General features: G+C 38.9%; 1 protein-coding gene across 1 annotated transcript in view; it reads right to left on the bottom strand.

Annotated features, from left to right (window-relative positions):
* COLEC10 (collectin subfamily member 10) overlaps positions 1 to 22,289 on the bottom strand; it is a 39,670-nt gene extending 17,381 nt beyond the window's left edge. Inside the window, exons 1-2 of the mRNA XM_077778936.1 lie at positions 22,082 to 22,289; positions 1,150 to 1,221 (exon numbers count right to left, since the gene is read on the bottom strand). Of these exons, the coding sequence (XP_077635062.1) occupies positions 1,150 to 1,221; positions 22,082 to 22,229 (220 nt within the window). The 5' untranslated portion in view covers positions 22,230 to 22,289. The remainder of the gene's footprint in view (positions 1 to 1,149; positions 1,222 to 22,081) is intronic.
* Between the last annotated feature and the right edge of the window lie 315 nt (positions 22,290 to 22,604).

Genomic DNA, 22,604 nt, shown 5'->3' with positions numbered 1-22,604 from the left:
GGATACAATAATATTAAAATGCTTACTGATACAATATTTCTAAAAGGTCTATAGCAGAGGATGTTTAATCTAAAGGTCAAATAAGGGGCTGAGTGGAAGAAATCTTGCATTTTATTCTAATTCTGTTCCTCTCTAGATCCATTTGGGCTTCACTTGGGAATTCTGTTTCTTCCTTATTTCAAAACAAGATTTGACTATCTTAGCCATTTTTAAGAGGGAGAGGGAATGTATAATCATAAAACCTCATGAGAGGTTGTTCCACAGAGTGTGTATCCAAAAAAATATGATCGAAATCATGAGTTCCTGCAAAATTGTTATCAATTTTGTTTTTTTCTATGATGACCTAAAAAACATTTACCAGTTATAAAGCTGTATAATTTTGCAACTGATTGTACATAATTATAGAATATTGTACATATTTATAGAATAGGAAGAGTGTAAATCAGCATTTCTCAAATTGAGGTCTCAAAGACTGTGCGTCTTTCTTCTCTCTAACTTGCTAAAGATTTTGAAGTCAGTGGTCTAGGGCCACCACCTTGTAGCAGTTGGCAGGGAATGTGTCCAGTGTTTGGAAGACACATGCTTACACACCACAGTCCGGAAACCATATTTTGGTGAGGCTGCTCTTGATGTTGTGAGTAGAAATACTCCCTAAGGGCCTTTGTGTCATTCTCATCTTCCTTGCCCTATTCCTCCCACACCTCACCATTTGCTGACCAATCTCAGAGAAAGGTGAGTAAGTCAATGGGTCAGACAACTCTTTCCGTTCCTTCTCATCTTCCTCCTTACACTAGGCCACCCAAAAGGAGCTGCTCAGGAGTGGCTTCTGAGAAGAGACACAGCTATGAACCCAGCTGTGTTTCTAAAACTCATGGTTTCTTAGATATTTCTGGAGACTTCTCCTCACTAGATCTCCTGGACTATCCCACTCCTGCCCATCCTAAGGAGGCAGACTGAGAAATGCGTGGTGACTTATTGACAGTCAGTGTCAAAAGAGCTCTCTGGCGGTGAGTAAATTCATATCGGAAATACATATCATTCATCTCTGGAGCAAAGAGTGTTCCAAAAGCTGCCAATTTCCAGGTCAAGGCCAGTAGAAAGAGGAACGCAATTCTAATATTAGAATATCATTCACGTCATTGCACTTACCTTTCGGCCCCATGCGTCCCACTTTGCCATGTTTCCCTTCCTCTCCTGGATCTCCCTTTTCACCATCATCTCCTTTTGAAATGGAAAATGAATGAATGGAGCAGTTCAAATAATAATATAGCACATCCTCCCCAGGATATGGCTGTGAACATGGTTGGGATCTGTTCCTCAGCCAAGTCCTTGCCTTATAGCTCTGATGTGACTATGTACATGGGCCCACATAGACTGGACAGTGAAGGAAAGACAGGACACTTCTGGTATCTACTCTTTCACTTTTCTCCATACTGTTGGGGGAGGTCATTGAGGGGATGTGACCACCCATTGGTCTGTGAACCAGACTCAGGAAATCATCAGAAGCTCCTCATCCCTTTCCCTATCTTGAAATGTATGACCACCATTCCCACAGTGGGAGCCATTTCAAGGATGCAGCTTTGAGAGAATGAGTTGTTGTTGAGACCATCTGGCAGGTGTATGTGACTGAACCCTGATATGTCATCCATACAAACTTTTGAGATTCTGGCAGGCAGGTGTGGAAACCTTCTTGTCTTACCACCACTGAAGACAAACCTCATATGTAACTCCCTTTGCTTGTTCACACCACCACCTACCAATCTGGAGTGATCTGCCTCTTTCCTTCGTCTCCCGTTGCTCTCAGTGTAGGTATGGTAGGAGGGCAGTTTCAAATTTTCCCCAAGAAATTCCCAAGTTTGCAAACCTTACTAACTTTATGTTTGAAGAAATATCTTTGCTGGTGAATTCCTGAGAAGTTTGTTTGGTTTGACAAATCATTTTTTAACGTTTATTTATTTTTGAGAGACAGTGTGCACAGGCAGGGTAGGGGAGAGAGAGAGGGGGGAGAGAGGGAATCCCAAGCAGACCACACATTGTCTGTGCAGAACCAGATGTGGGACTCGATCTCAAGAACCATGATATCATAACCTGAGCCCAAATCAAGAGTTGGACGCTTAACCAATGGAGCCAACCAGGAACCCCTCTTTTTTTTAATTGAAGTGTAGTTGAAAATTTCATGTTAGTTTCAGGTATATAAGTCTGATTTGACAAGACTATAGGTTATGCTGTGCTCACCACAAGTGTAGCTACCATCTATCGCCATACAACGCTATTACAATATCATTGACTATATCATCTCTGATTTATTCATTTCATAACTGGAAGCCTGTATTTCCTATTCCCCTTCACCCATTTTGCCCATTTCCCCACCTCCCTTCCCTCTGGGAACTACCAGTTAGTTCTCTGTATTTATGTCTGTTTCCTCTTTTTGTTTGTTTGTTCGTTTATTTTGTTTTTAGAATCTACATATAAGTAAAATCATATGGTATTTGTCTTTTCCTGTCTGACTTATTTTACTTAACATAATGTTCTCTAGGTCCACCATATTGTTATAAATGGCAAGATCTCATTCTTACTTATGGCTGAGTAACATTTCAGTGTGTGTGTGTGTGTGTGTGTGTGTGTGTATCATATCTGGTGTGACAAGATATTTATTTGTGTTAGCAAATTTGGCAGGTTTGGAAGCATGTACATGTTCAAACATGTATATTGATGTGTGATACATATATAAATAATATAAATCTACACTTATATATAATTATCTAAATATATTAAAATTATAAAATATGTAAATTATAATTTATACTTTGTAAACTATTACTCTCAGACTGCATGCTTGAGAGTCCCCAAATCGTAGGCATAAACCAGGTAGACAGGTAGGAAGGGGGAAAAAAGCTGCAAAGCAGTTCTGTGGGGGAAACAACTATTGTAGTCATGGATGGGTCTAGCTCTTGCACCTCACCTACCCAAGGACTGAATGGGTGCTTTCATGAAAAGTGTGCTGGATGGTAAATCAGGAGTCCTGGATTTTAGTGTCATGTTGGTCTCTGATGAGTGAGCAAACCTTCAGAAGTCAGTGATAGAGCTCATTGGCTTTGCAATAAGACTGATCTGGACTTTATCACTTGACCACTCATTATCTGGAGAAAGTTAGGTATGTGACCTCCCTTTCTGAGTCTCAGTTTCCCCTCATACAAATTGAGCTAATAATGCCCACCAAAGAAAGGCCCTTATGAGAACTTTAATAAGATAAAATGCATAAAAGACCTGGAACATAATCTATTCTTAGCAATGGAATAAGCTATTCCTTATATTTCAGTGTCCTCATCCTTAATGTGGACTTAATATCTGCCCTCCCTACCTCTCTCTTAGTTGTTTTAGGATCAACAAGGTAAGTATGCAAATGTGCTTTGAAAATAAAGAGCACAACACACACAATATTATGACCAGCCACCTGAATTATCACCATAGCAATCTCAGGATATGAAGGAGTCCTGTTCATCACCAGTGGAAAAAACCTTTTAAAGACAGAAGTGCAGTTCCTCAGATTATAGTTTGGGAGAGAGAAAGTTGAGATGTCATTTACTTGTCCAGAAAAAGCATGATCAGCCATTCTCTATTTTTTCCTCAGGGCAGAATGTAAATATTTTAAATGAAAGTTTAAGCCAAGTACGGAACAGTTGGATTTCCAGGTCATGAGATCGGTCAAGTGTTAAAACGCTTCCCATGTGAAGCTCTAAAATTTCCTTCTGAGGAAGCTTGCAAAAAAGAACACACATATGATTTGTGTGATCAGACCAGAGGGGTGAAGTGGATGGACGAAGTGGCATTTCTATAGATGAAGTTAGGAGCCAATGTTTACTCCATAATTATAATGTATGCCAATACTGTTAATCATCATACCAATTCCAGGAGGTGAAAACCATTGTTGTGCCATTTTATGAATGGAGAACAGACTCAGTGAGGTTAAGTTCCTTCTATAGTGTCATAGTGCTTGTGGATGGTAGAGCTAGGATTCACCATGTGTATCTCTGTGCCTCCAGATCCCTACCAGCAAACAACTATCCCTTCCAATCTAGGATTCTGTGACCTTTAGCAGATGGTGGATTTTAAATAATTTGATACTGTGCCCAATTTTTTAGAGAGAAAAAGGAGAGATGCAGAAAGAATGACTGTTTTTGTTCCCTTTTAAAAAAGAAAAACAGTGGGGAAGAAAAACAAAAGAACAGCCTAGTATCTCAATGACTTAATTCACAAGGAATGTATCCTTGAGGTAGTTCAGTATAATTGAGACCTGGCTTTGCCACACTAGCTGAAGGAGCTTGGAAAGTCCTTGACCTTTGATGAGCCTTGATTCGCTCACTTGGAGAATGGACAAAATATTATCTTCTTTAGAGCTTCAAGGGGTTCTAGTAAAGGTAAAATTAGAAAAGTATTTTTCTTCGGGAAGCCCTTTCTAACACTTTCAGCTTGGGTTAAATCCTCCCTTTAATTGCCTTCATTACTGAAAATATCACTTTATCTTGAGTGAGTCTATTTTTCTGTGTTACTCCTTACACTGATCTGTGACCTGTGGGATAGCTGGGGTTATGGGTGATTTATTCTAGCATCCTCGTAATTTAACACAGTGTTTGTGCCTGGTGCTTAATAAATATAGCTGAGCTGGATATATTTTGTGAGCTACAAAACGTTTTACAAATGTAATGGTAGTGTTTAATGACTACTGTGTACCAAAGGGTTCCTAGTACTTGATATGCATCCTATCATTTGGCCTCTACAACAGCCTTTGAGATGGATATTATTATTCTTAGCTCCATTTTACAGGTGAGGAAATGGGTCAAAGAAAGGTTAAGTAACTTCCTAGGGTCACATAGCTTGTAAGTAATAAAGCCAGGATTCAAACTAGGGCAGGTGCCTTCAAAGCCTGTGTTCTGAACAAGGTATCTGATTAGGAACAAATTCTTTACATCTCTGGGTGGTGGACTGCTATTCTGTACACTGGGACCAAAGGTGTGTGTCCTGCTCATCAAAAATCAAGATCAAAGACAGGCATGCATGTGTAGCACTTTGTGAATCATGAAACCACAAAAATGACTGATGCCATTGTTATATCTCCTCCTTCTCCACCTTCCTATGAGATTTCCCACTTGTTTTCAAGCAAGTATCTAAGTGAAAGCAGCCAGATGAGGGACTTAGTCATCTACTGCTCCCTGGTGGCTCCTGATGGAGACCTGGGTGGGTGAAAATAGAATTATGATTCTTCTGACCTGTGTGCCTGCATCCCACCCTGGTGGTGAGCAGGCTGCTGGCAGAGATGAAGTAAACAACTCATGGCCTTGCCTTCAGCTTGTACCCTGGGTTCATTTGATCTTTGAGACTTGCTTTAATGAGAACAGAAGAGAGGTAGAAAAGCAAGCTTTGGAAAGGGTCCCCCACATGCCTCACAGTTGTCTGCTTTCATCCACTTGGCAATATTTCATTGGGTTAGTAGTGCAATTTAGACTTTCTTTTTTCCTGTTAAAAATAGCTACTTACATTTTAAAATTAAATGAAAAGCTATCAATTGAAATGAACTAATTTCAATTTTACAAAAATGATTTGTTTCGGCCCCCCAGGCCGCCAGCTTGCTGTGATAATCTCTCCACCAGAATTCCAGCAGAGCGCACAGTTGACTAATTTTTCTTAGGGAAAGGGAAAGGGTTTTTTTTTCCCCCAACAAGCAGAAAGTCTTTTAAAATTAAATTCTAGTTTGAAATGAAGTCGCTGAACCTAGGTCAGTACCCCCTGCTCAAAGGAAGCAATTATTAAAAATTAGTGAATTGGTTTTGGAAATGCTAAAGAAAAATCACTAGAAGCTGTACTTTTCCCACTGCCAAAATAGTGTTATGGACTAGAGGGAGGTTGTTAGCAATCCTTCTCTTGATCAGCCTTTGGATTTAGTGGAGCAGGTGCTATGGTGTGCTTACTTCATGGGACCAGCACTCTTCTCTAAAATATACCCATCCCCTCGCTACCTACACCTTCTTGCCAATTACATTCTCATTCTTGGAAAGCTCTGCTGTCATATTGCTTATTCCCTGGACCTCTCATATACACCACATATCTTAGTATGGCCATAAAATGGACTATCTCCCAGTACTTTTACTTCCTCGATCACCACCTCCTCCTTTCACTGGAATGCTCAGCCATCCTTGGGACCTACTATGTTTGCTTTCTCCACATTCACTTAGTTTATCAGTCTTTCTGTGCCTTTACCTACCTTCCCATTAGTTCTGAATTCTTTCAACTAAGTCACTCCTATGCAGCTCTCCCTAAGGCAAGAGGAGTGCCCTCCTTTGGTGAAGAGAGCTCTCGGAAATTATATCATTTTTCTGAATCCCAGTGGTATCCATCACATGAAGAAAATAATCATTACTTCATAGGATTGTTGTGGACTAATAGAGACAATGCATGAAAAGGGTTCAGCACAGTGCCTGGTGCTTGATAAACTCATCTGTTCTTTTAATAAGACTACAAGGCAAGTGTAAGAATGATTATCATCATCATCATCACCACCACCAGAAAAGACATTTCTTTTAAACCTTCCCTTGTATTTACTACCTCAATCCTTATCCTATAACCATTACTTACGTTTTTACTTAACTATGTGTGCTAAGTAAATGATAAATGGAAATAGATATATACCCATTACTGAGATTTAACAATTAACGTGTTGCCATTGCTTCTTCTATGTATTTTTATTGATTTTTTAAAAAAGTAAATTACAGACATCATGACATATCTTCCTTAAATACTTCAACAAATCTCCAAAAGGTAAGAACATTCTCTTATGTACACATAATATCGTGTCAATCTTAAATCTTAAATCTTAAATTTTACTGGGATTTGCTAAAGTCACTTTTATAGAGTTCTATGACCGCGTTTACCTTGAGCCCATACTACTGTGCTGCATATAAACTAATAAAATGAAATGAGCACTTAGAAAGAGAGACAGATATTCAGAGGAGTAAACCTAGGTTCATCGAAAACAAATCATGACAAAAATTCCATTTTTAATTCTGAAAGGACATTAATAAATCAAGATATTGTCATGACCCGAGTGGCTGGAAGAAGACACATCTCCATTGGTCATTCACAGAAGACTGCAGTCCCTGTGAGGCTGAGATGATATATTGATGAAATCTGTGGGCTTCACTCTTACGGATCCTGAATTCAATTTCTAATTATATTTCTTCCCAGGTTTGTGAATTCAGGTGTGGTATTTGACCTCTCCAGGTTTCTGTTTTATCTGTAAATGGAAATAAATAGAGTCCCTACCTATTTAGTCTCTCACAGTGAGGGCTGTTTCCTTATGATGAGACACATGATATTTTTCTTTCATTTTAGTAGCTTTGTGATGGAAATTGCAGGTAGAGGAAGAAATCAGTAAAAAAGTTTTCTTATTTCCTTTATTTCCTGTCCATGTATTGCCAGGTTATGTCTAGGGTTACCTGTACTGCTCCTGCCCATTCCTTGAAGGTGGGATTTTTCAACTCTCCAAATGGGCTTATATCTTAGGATGGGCACCAAGCACTTGGGTAACAGGGGTCAACAGGAGAAGGTGATCTGTAATGTAAAATCAGGCCTCTGCAAGCATGGCTCACTGACCCTCAACGATAGCAGTGGTCATAAACTGGGGAGAGGTTACAGACCCTTAGTGACACGTCATCCCAGCTCTCTTTCCTAATTTCAGACACTGAACGGGTTTTCTTCGTATTTCTTTTAATGAAAGCATAAAAAATGAACAAGCATAGTTTGTAAAGGGAGAATGATGTGTAGACATTACTTTGCATCTTCATTGCCATGACACAACTTATCTGTGGTCAAGGGAGACCCAGATCTTGGCCAACTTAACTTAAGAAGAACAACAAAACAACAACAACACAACAACAACAAACTACAACAATAAATGCTATGTTCCTCATGAATAGAAAAACATCTTTCTGTGACAGTAGGGCAGGGGTCCTCTAGCAGATTTTTCTGAGGCTCTTCCCTAACATTACCTCACTCAGTTATAGACTGCATGTGGAATAGACCATCCTTGTAAAACAATTACCACCTTTCCCAATACATTTAAAGCATTTGCAAAATGTTTATTTTGGTCCTACATTCGGGATATGATTACAAAAGAACTAAGTTCATTTGAGTCCATAAGAAACTGCCTGCCTCTAAGGAGAAAGGCTGTCCAAGGGAGAATCTTCTGTGGAAGAAAGCAGCTCTTAACCAAGATGCAATTTGGCAAGGGTCTCAGCCTTCAGAACCACAGGTCTCTGGAAACTTGGTGCAGTGGGCAGAATACGAGTTTTATAGCCTGTTATGGGCTGCATCGTTTCCTCACCCCCAAAATTCACATGTTGAAGACCTACTGCCTGTACTTCAGAAGGTAACTGTATTTAGATATAAGGACTTTAAAGAGATGAATAAGTTAAATTCTGGCTGTTTGGGCAGTCCTAATCCAATCTGGCAGCATCCTAATGAGAAGGGAAAATTTGGACATACCAAAGGATACAGGGATAAATGTAAAAAAATCCCTGAAAAGGCCATGTGAGGACAGAGTGAGAAGGCAGCCATCTGCAAGCCAAGGAGAGAGGTCTTAGCTAAGAGAGACCAAACTTGTCAACAACTTGACCTTGGCCTTTCAGCCTCCAGAACTGAAAGACCATAACTTCCTGTTGTTTAAGCCACCGAGTTTGTGGTATTTTGTTATGGTAGCCCCAGCAAACTAGTTCATAGTCACAGAGACCTGGGCTCGAATCCTACATCTCCACTTAACCACTCTTTAATATTATACTAAGTAAGCACTCTCTCTGCTTCAGTTTCCAAAACTAGAAAGCTGAGATAGTTATATTTTTCTTATGGAGTTGCTTGAAGATTAAGTGATATTATAGATGGCAAAGTTCCCAGTGGATATCTGTGCACTGCATGTGCCCTTAATGATACACTAAATGTTGAGTGTATAGTGGGAATCTTTTGCTTTTACCTTCCTGGTATCTTCTTCTGTGCTTCTAGTAGCAACCCCACAAATTTGCATAGGAAATCACACTTGTTCATTCTCAGTCTATGTCTTCTAAACCTAACCCACAGTGATTGGTTCAGCAATGGGCATGTGACTCAACAAGCCAGTGAGTCTCAATTTGTAGATAAGTCTCCTCAACAACCCAAGCAGTTACAATTTTCAAAGCTGGAGAATTGCTTTCTGCAAGGGTTGCAGAAAGGACAGATCACTATCGAAATATCTGAATCTATTTTACCACCATGAAGGGAGAACTTCTTTAAAATGAAGTCATTATTGAACCAAGGTATGAAGACTGAGTCCTGAGCACATCATTCCAGACCAGATATAGCACAGCTTGAATCTCTCCCTATTACACGAGTCTATAAATTCCTCTTCTCTCCTCTGTTTGCTTGTTTGATTAACCAGTTTAAGCTTGGTTTGTAGTTGGTTTCTTTCACTTGCAAACACAAGTTTCCTGACTAATATAAGGAAACTTACATTATGTGTCTACTAGACACAGATCAGGAAAAAGGCCCTTCCTACGAGGAAATAAAAGCCTCAGGAGAGGATGGGCATGTAAGCATATAATTACCGTGATAAATGCAAGAAGAACAGCTGTTATGGGAACATAAAGAAAGAAACACCTGCCTTTACCAGCTCACACCTGAAACTTTTCCTCTATTCTTTCTCTGGAAGAAATGGGATCCCTTGTACCCGGGCTCTACCAAAATATATTTATAACAAGATAAGTGAAAAAGAAAATAAGATAAATACAAATTTGTCATTATATGTGGGCATGCTGGTACCACACTGTTTTCATCAATAAAATTTCATGTGGGTTTTTATTTTCCATCCAAACCAGGCTTTCTGTGGGTTCGGCTCACATGTCACCTCCTCTCCCCAGGAGTCTGCTCGGGACAGACTTTCTTGCTGCCATCTCCCTCTTTAACTGTCAGGATAATCTCATTCTCTGGAAAGAACACCACTTCTACTTCAGAGCACTCACCACATTGTGTCCCATCATTCACATGATGGGACACGTCAGGGGTATACACTATTTTCTCTGTATCCCTAACTCTTGGCACAGTGTCTCAGATGTAATGGGTGCTTTCTCAACAAAGATTTTCAAAAGAAAAGGAATAACACCCTTAAAGTTAAGATAGATAGATGTGAGCTTAATGACAATACAGTTAAATAAATTAGTGATTGATTGAAATGTCATTCTCTTGAATGGCTGATTAATGAATTGACTTGAGTTGGCTGAGACAAATCTGTGTGATGGCTTGTAATCTAGGAAGGCAGACAGACTGGCTCTGCTACTCTCTCCACCTCATATTTTTGTCTCCTCATCTTTTTTCTTAAGTTTATTTATTTATTTTGAGAGAGAGAAAGAGAGCACATGTGTGCCCACAAGCGGGGTAGGGACAGAGAAGGGGAGAGAGAGAAAATCCCAGGCAGGCTCTGCACTCTCAGCACAGAGCCTGACTCAGGGGTTGAACTCATGAACATGAGATCATGACCTGACCCGAAATCAAGAGTCAGATATCCAACTGACTGAGCCACCCTGGTGTCCCTGTTCCCTCTCCTTATTTGCCCGTGTCTCCCAGTGTTGCTGCCGTGCTCTAATCAACCAGGCTCAGTATCCAAATTGGCTTTGGCTGCTCCTCACTCCCACCTTGATTCTTACTTTTTTTTCACATATCTCCTTTCTTTTTCTTCCTAACCTTATTGCCATCATTCTACCTCTTCCTGTCTTCATATAATCCCTTCCTTGTGGGTGGTCCCTAAATGATCTACATTGTGTTTTCTTCACTGGTGACTCCAAGTGCCTAGAATAGTGTCTGTTCAATGAATAACGTGAAATACTGGTTTCCTTACACCCGAACTTCACTTTTTCAAACCATCTTGCAGACTAATCTTTATAAAATTACATTTTCATTATAAAATTGCCCCATTCAAAACATTTCAGCAGTTCCTCTGTGTTTACAGGCCAAGTCCAAACCAGTTAGTCTAGCATTTGGACTTTCACAGACTGGCATCATTGGAACTTTCTGGTGTTATTTTCTGACATTGAGTTGCATAACCTTCTATTCCTGTTCAACTTGCTTATTCATTTTTTTATTAAAATGTCTTTCAGTTCATGGCTCCATTGAAAGGCACACACTTTTCTCTCTGTTTGAAGTTCATCTCTTCAGAGGAAAAAAAACCCGACATCATAAGAGAAAAGAAAAACATATATGACCCTATGTGAAATTAAAAGTTTGTATATGATAAAAGATGCCTCATAAACATATATGGTTTATAAACAAATATATGACAGACAAGGAAAAAATCAAGACTAATATATAGAAAATGATTAATATTCTTAACATGCAAAAAGCTTTTGCAAAAAGACAATAAGTGAAATAAAAAGATGATCTAAAAATATAAATAATAAATGATAGATGAAAAGTGCCCATACTCACTATTAGTCAGAACAATAGTACATATGGAAATGTCTTTATCATACTTTGCCATTAGATTTAGTAATAATTTAAAAAGACTAATAGTATCCAAAGATGCCGTAGAAACAGAGAGCACTCAATCAATGCTTCTGGCAACATCAATCGCCACACCATTTCTGGAAGCTAGTCTTTCAATAAGGATGAACATAAAGAATTCAAACCCTCTATTTTACCTTAGGGAACTTATTTTATGGGAATAAATGTAAGAACTAATAACTAAGTGTAAGAACGTGTGTGTGTGTGTGTGTGTGTATTTATGTATATGAGAACATCTGTTTGCAGTGGCAAAGACAAAAACCATAAACAATCTGAAGATTTATCATCATGGAACTGATGAAAATACAAGGCGAAATATTGTGTAGTTGCTAAAAATAGTGAGTTATAGAGAGAGAGACCTCTGGAGAAGGCATAGAAAGAATGTCTCTTGGAGAGTCATATGCATCTGATCCTCCTTAGGAGAAAGAATAAATGAACAGAAAAGATATAGAGAAAAGTGCCAATACCAAGCTATTAGTGATGATTACATGAGAGGAGTGGGTCTCTGGAAACAGAAGAATCACAGCCACATGTGAAATCATTAGATTTCTCTTTACCTGTCTTGATTTGCATATATTTAAACATGCTAGATGTTTAAAAAGCATGAAGTATTCTTGCAGTTTAAAAAATAAATCATAAGTAATGTAAATAAACTATGGTCCTTCTCTCCTTTTGTAAATTTTACTAATCAGTCTGTCTCAAATTCTAAATTGTCTGAATTTATTGGTAGGATTATTTCCTTGGTAATTCGCCATCTGCTTCCTTGTTGCTGCCTTGGAGTATTATTTTAAAATGCACTGTTATTTAACCTTTTGTATCAATGTCAACTACATAATTGGAGTGTAAGTTCCTTGTGATGAGGCCAGATATTTTACACTTTGTTCTCAAGAGCTGCTTGAAACTTCACAATTTGCTCATTCATTCATTCCTTGAACAAATATTTACTGAGTCTCTACTAGCTACTAAGTCCTGTGTTGAGTCCTATGCATACAGCACAGTTTCAGACTAGACATGATCTAAGCCTAAAAGTTTGGTGGGAAGGAGACACCAGACAAGGTCTTCTAAGTGTCATGAGTATTACGAAAGGGAAATTGTCATGCGTGCTGTTGGCATCTAACAGGCTGAGATTTTGAAAAGATTAATGATATGGGGGTAAGGAGATTTGGCTTTTATTCATCTCTACTGCTCTTTCCTCAGATGACAAGATAATGTGTCAAATAAGGATAGAAATAGAATAGAAGTGCTTTTTCTATATCAATATTAATATGCTAAACAATGCAAGGAAATATAATTTGTAAGGACATATGATTAATCTACCTAATAACAATATCAGTGTCAATAATGATGACAACTATGTTTACTGGGGACTTCCTATGATCCAACCCAGGTTGTTGACATGCATGACTATGATCTCAACCAGTTCTTTTATTGTACCCCATCAATTTCAGAGACCGATAAACTTTATTCCTCCTTCAGCCCATTCCTGTGTAACCTGGCAAAGAAAGGTGAAGATTTCAAGTATCCTGCAATATTTCTTACTTGCATTATAAAGCATCTCCTCTTGTTTTCAGGTTTTTTTGGGGGGGGGGTTTAAAAAAAATTACTACTCAGAACCTGCAAGTCTTTTGTAGTTACTGCATGTCTAAGTAACGGGAAGAAAGAAAACACAACAGGTAACATTGTACTTAATGAAAAATACAATATCAAGGTTTGTTGGGCAGGTTTTCTTCCGCCTGCACATATCATTCATTCATTATTGAAATGCATTTACAGCCATGTCAGTAGAAACCAATGCAAGGAGGAATCCCATCCATCCAGGACTAAGTGGCAGGTGCTTCTGCAATGCGCTGTGGTAGTTAAGAGCAGATCTGGGATCTGAGGGCTCAGTTCAAGTCCTGACTCCCATCACTGGCTCACTGGCAACTCACTTAAATTCTACAAGTCTAAGTCGTTTATAAATCAGAATAGTGAAATATCTCCCTCACAGTGTTGTTGAGGGGAATAATTCAAATGAAGCGTCAAACAGTGCCTGGAATGCGGTGAGCACTGGAGAAATGTATGTTATAACAGTATCACCCAATAGGCCACCTAGAATTTCTAGCCACTAGAAATTAGAGAGATACAAAGAAGGGGCCAAGGGCAAGCAGTGCCTCTTTTAGCCCATTCCTTGGCGGTGCAGATTTGCAACTCCCTGGCTGATGTGTATTTTTGTTTCCAGAGATTTGTGCCTCTGGCACGGAAACGTTTACAACACTCTGTAGATGTAACATACAATATTCTGTCTAAAATCCCTTTCAGTACAAAAAGGCCCGGAAACTAATTTAATGAAAAAGAATAGCATTATAAGTAATAACTGTGCAATTATATCCCAGCATCCCAATCCATGGGCATCCCACATACCTGTGAGGATGGTGGTGTCCTCCCTGATGATTCCAATAAATGAGACAAGTTACAAAAACTATGAGTCAAGACAAATAGTGTGATTTGTTTTCGTAGAGAAGAAATGCCTAAAAAATATTTACGGTATCTATTTTCAACTGCCTGGCTGGACTTTTCCATATGAATGTCCAGAGGCGGCCCACGCTATTTAGAACTCATTATAATCTGCCAGTTTTGCTTCTGAAATCTCTCTCTAATCTCCCCTCTTTCTCTGTATCCCAACAACCCTCATTCATTTCTTGCTTTTGGCTCATATCCCACCGGAAGCCTCCCACATCCTTCAGTGCTTCAGTCTACCTTCAACCTTGCCAAGAGATTTGTCTACCTAAACAAACAAACAAAAAAAATCTAAGTTGCTTCGTCCTGCTCAGACTTTTATTGGCTCTTCTGGTTTAAACTATTATTTGCTGGTCAGGCCTGATACAGTCTTATAACTTCTACAAAATAGCGACAAAAACTGAAAGAAAAAAAGAAGAAGAAAGAAAACCAAGGTACAATGAAAATTAGGTTAACAAAATGTAATTAGCTTCCATTTACAATGAAGCCATTGGAACTGGAATAGGGAAAACGCTCTACTTTATTAAAAGATTGGTTTTAATAAAAGGCAGTGGAATAGCACTTAGTGTCTCCTCCATTGAACATCTCTGTTCCAAGAGTAAGTCGCCACGGACCAGAAAATTAAGTCAGTAACTTTGTTGCTTTAGTGATGCATTTGACTCGGCAGAGTACTATGCCCTAACCTTCCATATCCACACATATTTCTAAATCCAAAAAGTAAGATAGGAAGGAATACAGGAGAACAGGGAGTAAAAATGATGCGTTTGGGAGATGCAGCTCTCACTAGAAAAGCCTTGTAGGCACGTGCAGACACACCCTGGCATCAATGAACGCTGAGCATTTTCACTTTGCATACACTCATCTGTGCAGAGTTAAAATGCTAGAGAATTGGGAGGAAGGAGCAGGAGAAAGTTCCACGTTAGTGTGGTTGGGTCATCTTCGAATAATACTAACATGCTATTTCCTCCTTTGATCACGAGGAGACAAAATATAGAGACAGTTGGGAGAGAGAGAGAGAGGGAGAGATTAATCAAAATGTTGAATCCATTCTAATTTGAAAAATAAAAATGTTACCTTACGGCTCTCTAACCTAGGGAAGTGGGTCATATCTCTTGACTTTGTGCACTCCATGTGAGCATTAGTTCAGTGTATTTGGTCTGTGTCTATGGGCTAGTACTGACTGCACCAACATCACTGGTCCAGGCTTACTCTTCAGTGCTAGGGTAACACTGACGAATTCATTCCAGAGACCTTCTTTTGTAATATAGCAAAATCCCTCCATCTCTCTGGGGACTTTGGCTTTGGTCTAGAGCATATTGTCATACTTGCTATATCATTCCATCTCCCATTGGACATAAGGGCCTCTTCAGTCACTCAGCATGTGGTCTGATGTGGGGGTGCTGTGGAAAACTTTGGTTCTGCACGTCAAAATCTCTTTCTAGATTTTTCTTCATCTGAAGCCAAGCAGAGCAAATTCATTTAAATTATTTTTGACTGTACTTAAGACTGTAGTTTCTTGGGGTGCCTGGGTGGCTCAGTTGGTTATGTGTCTGACCTCAACTCAGGTCATGATCTCGTGGTTCATGGGTTCGAGTCACACATCAGGCTTTGTGGTGACAGCAAGCTCAGAGCCTTAAGCCCGTTTCAGATTCTGTGTCTCCCTCTCTCTCTGACCCTCCCCTGCTCTCTCTCTCTCTCTCTCAGAAATAAATAAAACATTAAAAAAAAAAAGACTATAGTGTCTTGCACATACAGTCGTCCCTGGGTTATATCAAATAAATCACCCTCAGAAGGTTCACAGGCAAGAGTAGTGTGCTTTAGTTTCTTCTCTTTAAATAGGAATAATGATTCCTGTAGTATGTCCGCAGAACCAGTGAAAAATAACTGATAAACCCTTTGTAAATCCTAAAGATTCATATTCATGTAATTTGTTTAACAGATAAAAATATTTTCAAGTGGCCACAAGAGACGTGAAATAATGGTTCTAGAGTTTTCAAATAAAAAACAATTACAATAAATAATTTGAAAACAATTACATTATTTAGATGCTACTTCACTTGAGCCTTTGAGTGTCATATTTTCATTGAACATATTTGTAGCAGAGGATGTTACAAACGAATTTTGTAAAATTATAGAATATTGCAGACCAAATCTGTGGTGCAAAAACCAGACAGACTGGTCATGGGTTGGAAAATCCTGAAAAGATATGAACCATTTCTAACTGAAGTATATTTCATAAACATAAGTAAACAGTGAGAGGCTTAAGTTTGTATCTGGCCTTCATGTATGGTCATGACGCAAGGCGAACAGAACTGTCTGCCTGGGGCATGGGAAAATATCCCTTAAAGGAAGAAAAAAGACCCCCAAAACAAGAAAAACATTCTTATTTTCTTTTGAGTTTTGCTAATCCATGGTTTTCTAATATTTAAAGAATCCTTGGCAATATTTGAGAGAAAGTGCTAAGTGCTCTGTGTGTCTTAACTCATTTCTCCTCACCACTAACCTATGAAGTAGTCACACTATTATCATCCCATCTTTTCTTGCTGCAAAGAAAACTGATGTTTGGTTTTGTGGGTTTTAACTCATTGAATCCCATTACATCCATAGGGGGTATTTACAACATTGTTGTTCCTATTTAATTGATAAAGATCACCAGGCTCAGTTGGAGAACTGCTGAATGAAGGCAACATTAGTGAAGGGTAATGGGGTGGTCTCAAGTTTGTGAGCTACTGAACAAAAGTGGACTTGGCATTGGGACTAAAATAGGCAGGAAACTGCAGCCATCTGCAGAAGGTGGCGGCATGTCCTGGGTATCTAGATACCTATTTATAGGGCCAACTTTACTGCCTGTGAGCCTTTCGTTAGGGATAAGGGGATAAAAGAAGCTCATAGTGGCTGGTAATTGGAAACAGAAGCTAATGGCAAAAATGAGGATAGCTAAGCTATATGCTAGACGTGTTTTAATTTTCAAATTAAGTATTTGATACGGGCAATGTCATTATCTCCATTTTAAAAATGAGGACACGGAGGCTTAAGGTCTCATAAATAGGTAAGTGACAGAGCGCAAATTCAAAGTCCAGGATCTTTACCAACATTCAAGTACTTACTCCTGTGGCCCTCGCAGTGACTAATAGATAGTCAAGTTATTGTGCAAGAGAGTTGAGGAAGGAGGTGGTATGAATAAAGGACACATCCTTATTAAAATGAAACAAGCTAATTTTTTTTAATCATTATCATTTGTACCTGCTGCCTCATCTTTGCCCACACTTTGATTGACTGGAGTTTTACTCTTCTTTTTCTGGTTTAACCTTGAAATATTTTTTTGGAATCTCTTCAAAGGGAAAAGGAGAGGAAACATTGTTCAGAATACCCTGGCCAAACCACTTAAAATTTTGCTTTGTCTTTATGCATAAAATGCATATTAAAGCTCTCAATGAAAGAATCTAGTGAATTAATGCAGTTAATATAAAGGTCTTGGGAAAATACCCACTTGCTTAACCTCTCTGATAAAGTCACCAGAAAGAAATTAGCAACTTAATTTGTATCAAGGTGACCGAGCTAAAACAATTCTGTACCATGTTTATACACTGACCTCACAGAACTCCTTTTCTAATGTTATAAAACTAAGGGAAGGATCATTTCATACTTAATGAGAATGACAGACTGTGAGGATGATGCTATAACATGGTAGAACGGAACAATGACCGGCCTGGTGATTGGAATAGGAATTCCAGTTCTAGCCTCTACCAACCAATTAACCACTGTGTGACCTAGAACAGGTTATTTTACCTCTCTGGGTTTTGGCTTTAACAGATGTAAAATTTGTAATTTGGGATTACACCGAATTACCTCTGATAGTTACATTACAGGTAGTGAGGCTTCCGATTTGGCTGTGAAAGTGACCCTGACATTCCTGGGCATATTTGGCCATCTGTCTGGGGAAGTCACAAGAAGGCTTGTTTGCACTGGAGACCAAGAAGATTCCTGAAATAACTCAAGCTGTGCCAATGGTGAGGACCAGAAAATGAGGGGTATCAGGTAGGGCCTCCTTTGCAAATGGCATTTGAGCTAAAACCTAAATGAGAAGAAGGAACTATCTTTGGGGAAATCTGGGCTGAGGTGAGGTTGGGCCAGAAAGAGGGGAACACTGAGTACAAAGGTCCTGGATTAAGAATGAAAGACAAAGCAAGGATGCCTGAAACAGACTACAAGTGAAAAAGCAGTTTCATGTGGGAGAAGTAGGGAGAAGCCAGATAGATTGCAAAGGAATTTTTAGGCCACACATACAAAAGTCATTGAAAAACAAAAAGCTCCTAAACACAAAATCTAATGGAAGCCAACATAAGCAATTAGGTAAAATACCTTTAATTTCCAAACAAACTAATAAAGTAATGGAGTTGATCATCAGAGAGGAGGTATATCATAATTTCAGCATATACCGGTACAATGTTGAGCTGTGATGTTGAATGGACGCTCTGTTGTTCTTAGACATTCTTGCATCCATTTCTTACCACACAGGGGCCAGTGGAATATACTTTCAAACCTGACTCTAATAGAAACAAGCGGATGTCATGGAATGGCAGTGGACCCAGAGCCAGAGGCCCGGAGCTAACGTTTAAATTGCATATCTGTTCTGTAAGTGCACGAAAGAGTTTGAGAGTTCCCCTTGGCCTCATTCTGATTATGTCCTTATCTTTAAGTTTAAAGTAGTTGCTACCACATAGGGAAATTGCGAAAATTAAACAAGATAATCTACTTGAAAATACTTTGGAAATTGTGAATCATCACTCAAATATTTATTGGTTTTAAATTTCTTTTTAACATTTCTTGTTAAAATTTACCACCCCTGCCGTTTTCAACTAAAACCACTAGAGGTCAGAATTTTACACAAATTGTTTAAAGAAACACCCTAGGTAGGAAAGAGAACATTTTCCTACTGAACAGTATAAAATAATAAAGTTAAGGCATAGAAAGAAAAATAAAGATGGCTTTCAGCAAAGAAGTTTTGATAATTGGAACAATGCTTATTCCCAAAATTGTTACTCAAAAGACAGATAAACAGGGAGAGGAAGGAAAGTTAAGTAGAGTTTAATTATCTATTTATGATGCCTACATGGCTTAAAGTTTACAGTGATTATCTTACATTATTCTTCAAACAGTTCTCTGATGAAGCTCAGTTTGCAAATAAAGAAACTAAAGCCTAAATAGGTGTAAAAACATACGGAAGATCAGATTGAATTCAATGTCTTTCTTCCCACCAAGTCATGCTTGGCAAATAATGCAGTAAAAAATGGTCAGCGTATGTTGGAAAACATATTATATGACACATTAGCATTACTGGTTTTCCACCCGCAACTCTAAATTATGTATTTAGTTCCCAGTCTCCCAAGTTAATTTAGGGAAAACTCCTTTTAATGTTTCTAGACTATCTAGAATATCTAGAAGTTTCTGTGTGCAGTGCTAGTAACTACGGTATTGACATGATTAACCTTGGAGAAAAATATAGACCAGCTTGCTGTTAGGAAAAATGTTTTGAACAGAAGCAGTAATTCAGTCCTTTGAAATGATTCTTTATCTATCCAGCTTTGTTCTTTTTCTTTCTCTTTTGTCTCCCTTTCTTTCGTCCTTCCTTCCTTTCTTATTTTGTAGAAATAAATATGCAAGTCTACCTTGTTGGGAGGGGAGGAGCTATGCTCTTGTGCACGAAGGACTGGAGTAGGGTAGATGGCAGTTTCTATCTTGAGAGAAGACAAAAACTAAGTCTTGTTTCTCGCTGTAAGTGTAGCATCTAGCACAGTGCCTAGAGTGTAGAAAGGCGGTGATGAACATGTATACATTGCTCCACGTGCATGAATACAGGCAATTGCAAAGAGAAAATGAATTAATTGAACCCTAAGTCCAAGAGTTTGCAATCTGATGCTCAGCTTGAAATGTATACATGTTCTGGGACAAGTGCTTTCATTTGAAACCTGTAGTATCTAACAGGAGGCCTGAGGTGTTGTAGGTAGTCAGTACATTCCAGAATTGTAGAATCTCTTCTATAAGAAGGGACTTAGAATTCATTTTAATGCAAAGTCCCCAGGACCTGAGGGAAGAAGAAGGTATCATACCAGGTGCCTAACAGACTTGGTTCTGGAACCCGGGGTTCCAGAGGGCTCCCTCCCAAGTCTCTCCTCCCAGAAGGACTGACTTCTTCATTCTGTCGTATTTCTGGCTCATAATCATCTCATAATTTCTACACAGGGTCAGGAAGAGAGTGAAGGAGATTTACGTTGTTTTAAATCTTAGCAAGGTTGGGGCGCCTGGGTGGCTTAGTCGGTTAAGCGTCCGACTTTCGCTTAGGTCATGATCTCGCGGTTCGTGGGTTCGAGCCCCGCGTCGGGCTCTGTGCGGACTGCCAGCTCAGAGCCTGGAGCCAATTTCAGAGTCTGTATCTCCCTCTCTCTCTGACCCTCCCCTGCTCACGCTGTCTCTCTCTCTCTCCTAGAAATAAATAAAAAATATTAAAAAAAAAATCTTAGCAAGGTTTCCAGGGGGAAGGGGAAATTTTTCATTAAGGAATGAGGGTAGGAAGACCATGGCAAATAGGCTGCTGGTATCTAATAAATATTAATTGCCCTCCTTCCCTCCTAAGTTTTTTCTCTATTGTTCAAGATACTGATGGATGTTACTGAATGCATCTATTATGCCTAAAATAATGCTTAGAACTAAGAGGTATTCAATATGTGTTGGCTGATTGGAATAAATAGAATTATTGAATTGGAATGCATTATATTTTGGATGTTATTTTGACAGTGTTTTGTCCATTCTTCTAATAGCTTGAAAGTTTTAGTTTCTCTGCAAGGAAAATTGTTTAACAGTGCTCTTCTCAAATGCACTCTCCCATTTGCAGGGACAAAGAAAACTTTAATTTTCAGCATTTTCCATGATACCCCAGGAATGACAAAAAATTTGTTATACTCTGTTGGAAAGTCCACTAATAGTTTTAAGTAAATACTTTTATTTCTAATCAAAACTTTCTTTTTTGAACATTTGCCCTCACATTATTCATTTATTCACCCAAGAAATTATTTGGAAGCCCCAAGGTCTCATTGTTCTTCCCTGCATTTATTTTATGGTATCAAAGGTTAAAGCTTGGATTGCAATCTTAGGAGGAAATTAATTCACTGATTAAGAAAAATGCACTTTAAGCAATACGCATTTAAATAACTGACGAGCATAAGGCGATGTATTTCTGTTTTTTCTAAAAGGCCCTTTTTTTCTACTTAAAATTTTAAGCAGCTACAATTCTTCCACCCTATAGCCTGGAGAAACATAGCATGAATTACTAATAAGGAAGCACCGATTTGCACTGCAGTGACCACTTTCAGAACAAAAGGGTCAGAACTGAAACCAGGAAAACAGCAGCATTTTTTATCAACCAGTTGCTTGAAGCACATTTAGACCTTGGCTCTACTTGAAAAAATTTTGCAATAGTCTTATCATCCTTCTGCTAAAGGCACTTGGCCCCAAAGACTCCACTTTCAATAAAGAAATGTTCATTTATACACCACCTGCAATCCTCAACAAAAATTTTCCTCTTCTTTGGAAGCCAGAACCCCACTAATTTATGAGATATATGAAAGATTTCATTTTCTCTTTACTGAGCTTTTCTTGGTAGCTTTACCAAAATCAGTACTGAGAAAGGCATTGGAATAGAGCAGCCCAGGAATAGAGATGGTCTTCAGGAAAGCATCCCTGAAAGACCAAAGCTGTGGCTTGTGTATCTTCCCCTGGAGCAGCACAGGGGAGGGACTTTTCCCCTGCCCTCTCCCCACATTCTCCTGCCTAACATCAAGGGAGGTTTTTAAATAAACCACAGGCCATTGGGTTTGCAAAATAGAAGGAGAGAAGGAGGAATATGAGGAGGAATAGGGAGAAGAGAAAGTCATTGAGGGCTCCAGTAGGGTTGAGGGAGGAGAAAACAGAGTTTGCTTATTATATATGAACATTTTGGGGTTTTTTTCCTCACCTTTGGGTCCTGGTGCAATAGTGTGTGTGGCACAGGCTTCAGTGGTAGGTCGACTCTCCATGTCCAGATCCAGACCCTGAATTTGCAAAAGAAAAAGCATCAGAAGGATGAACTGGTTTCTTCGAAGTAGGGCTCCAAAGCCACTCATGGCTGTCGTTCTTCAAACACGGATTTCCCAGAAGTGCCAAACAAGCAACTTTATTTTAAATAAAACTTCTGCTTTGGGGAAGAAAGTCGTGTATCTGGAACACATTCCAAAAAGGGCTACAAAGACGAGAAGAAAGCATATCCTAGGTTGTTTATTTTCTCAGTACTCCAAATGGACTGTACATTATCCAGACTGTTTATTTTCAAGTGACAACAGTTTACTGAAAATTATCTCTGAACTAAACACTTGTGTGCAGGTCAGTAGAAACAACCCAGAGAGCAGAGAGGATAGAGATGTCTTCCGCTCAGTACATGAGCTGACAATTTAATACCCCACGTTACTCTTATATGTTGGGTTCCAGATGGATTGAGTCAG

Source organism: Crocuta crocuta, unplaced genomic scaffold (genome assembly GCF_008692635.1).
Source record: "Crocuta crocuta isolate KB4526 unplaced genomic scaffold, BGI_CrCroc_1.0 scaffold448, whole genome shotgun sequence".
NCBI classification, from domain to species: Eukaryota; Metazoa; Chordata; class Mammalia; order Carnivora; family Hyaenidae; genus Crocuta; species Crocuta crocuta.
This window is presented reverse-complemented; position numbering and strand designations above follow the sequence as displayed.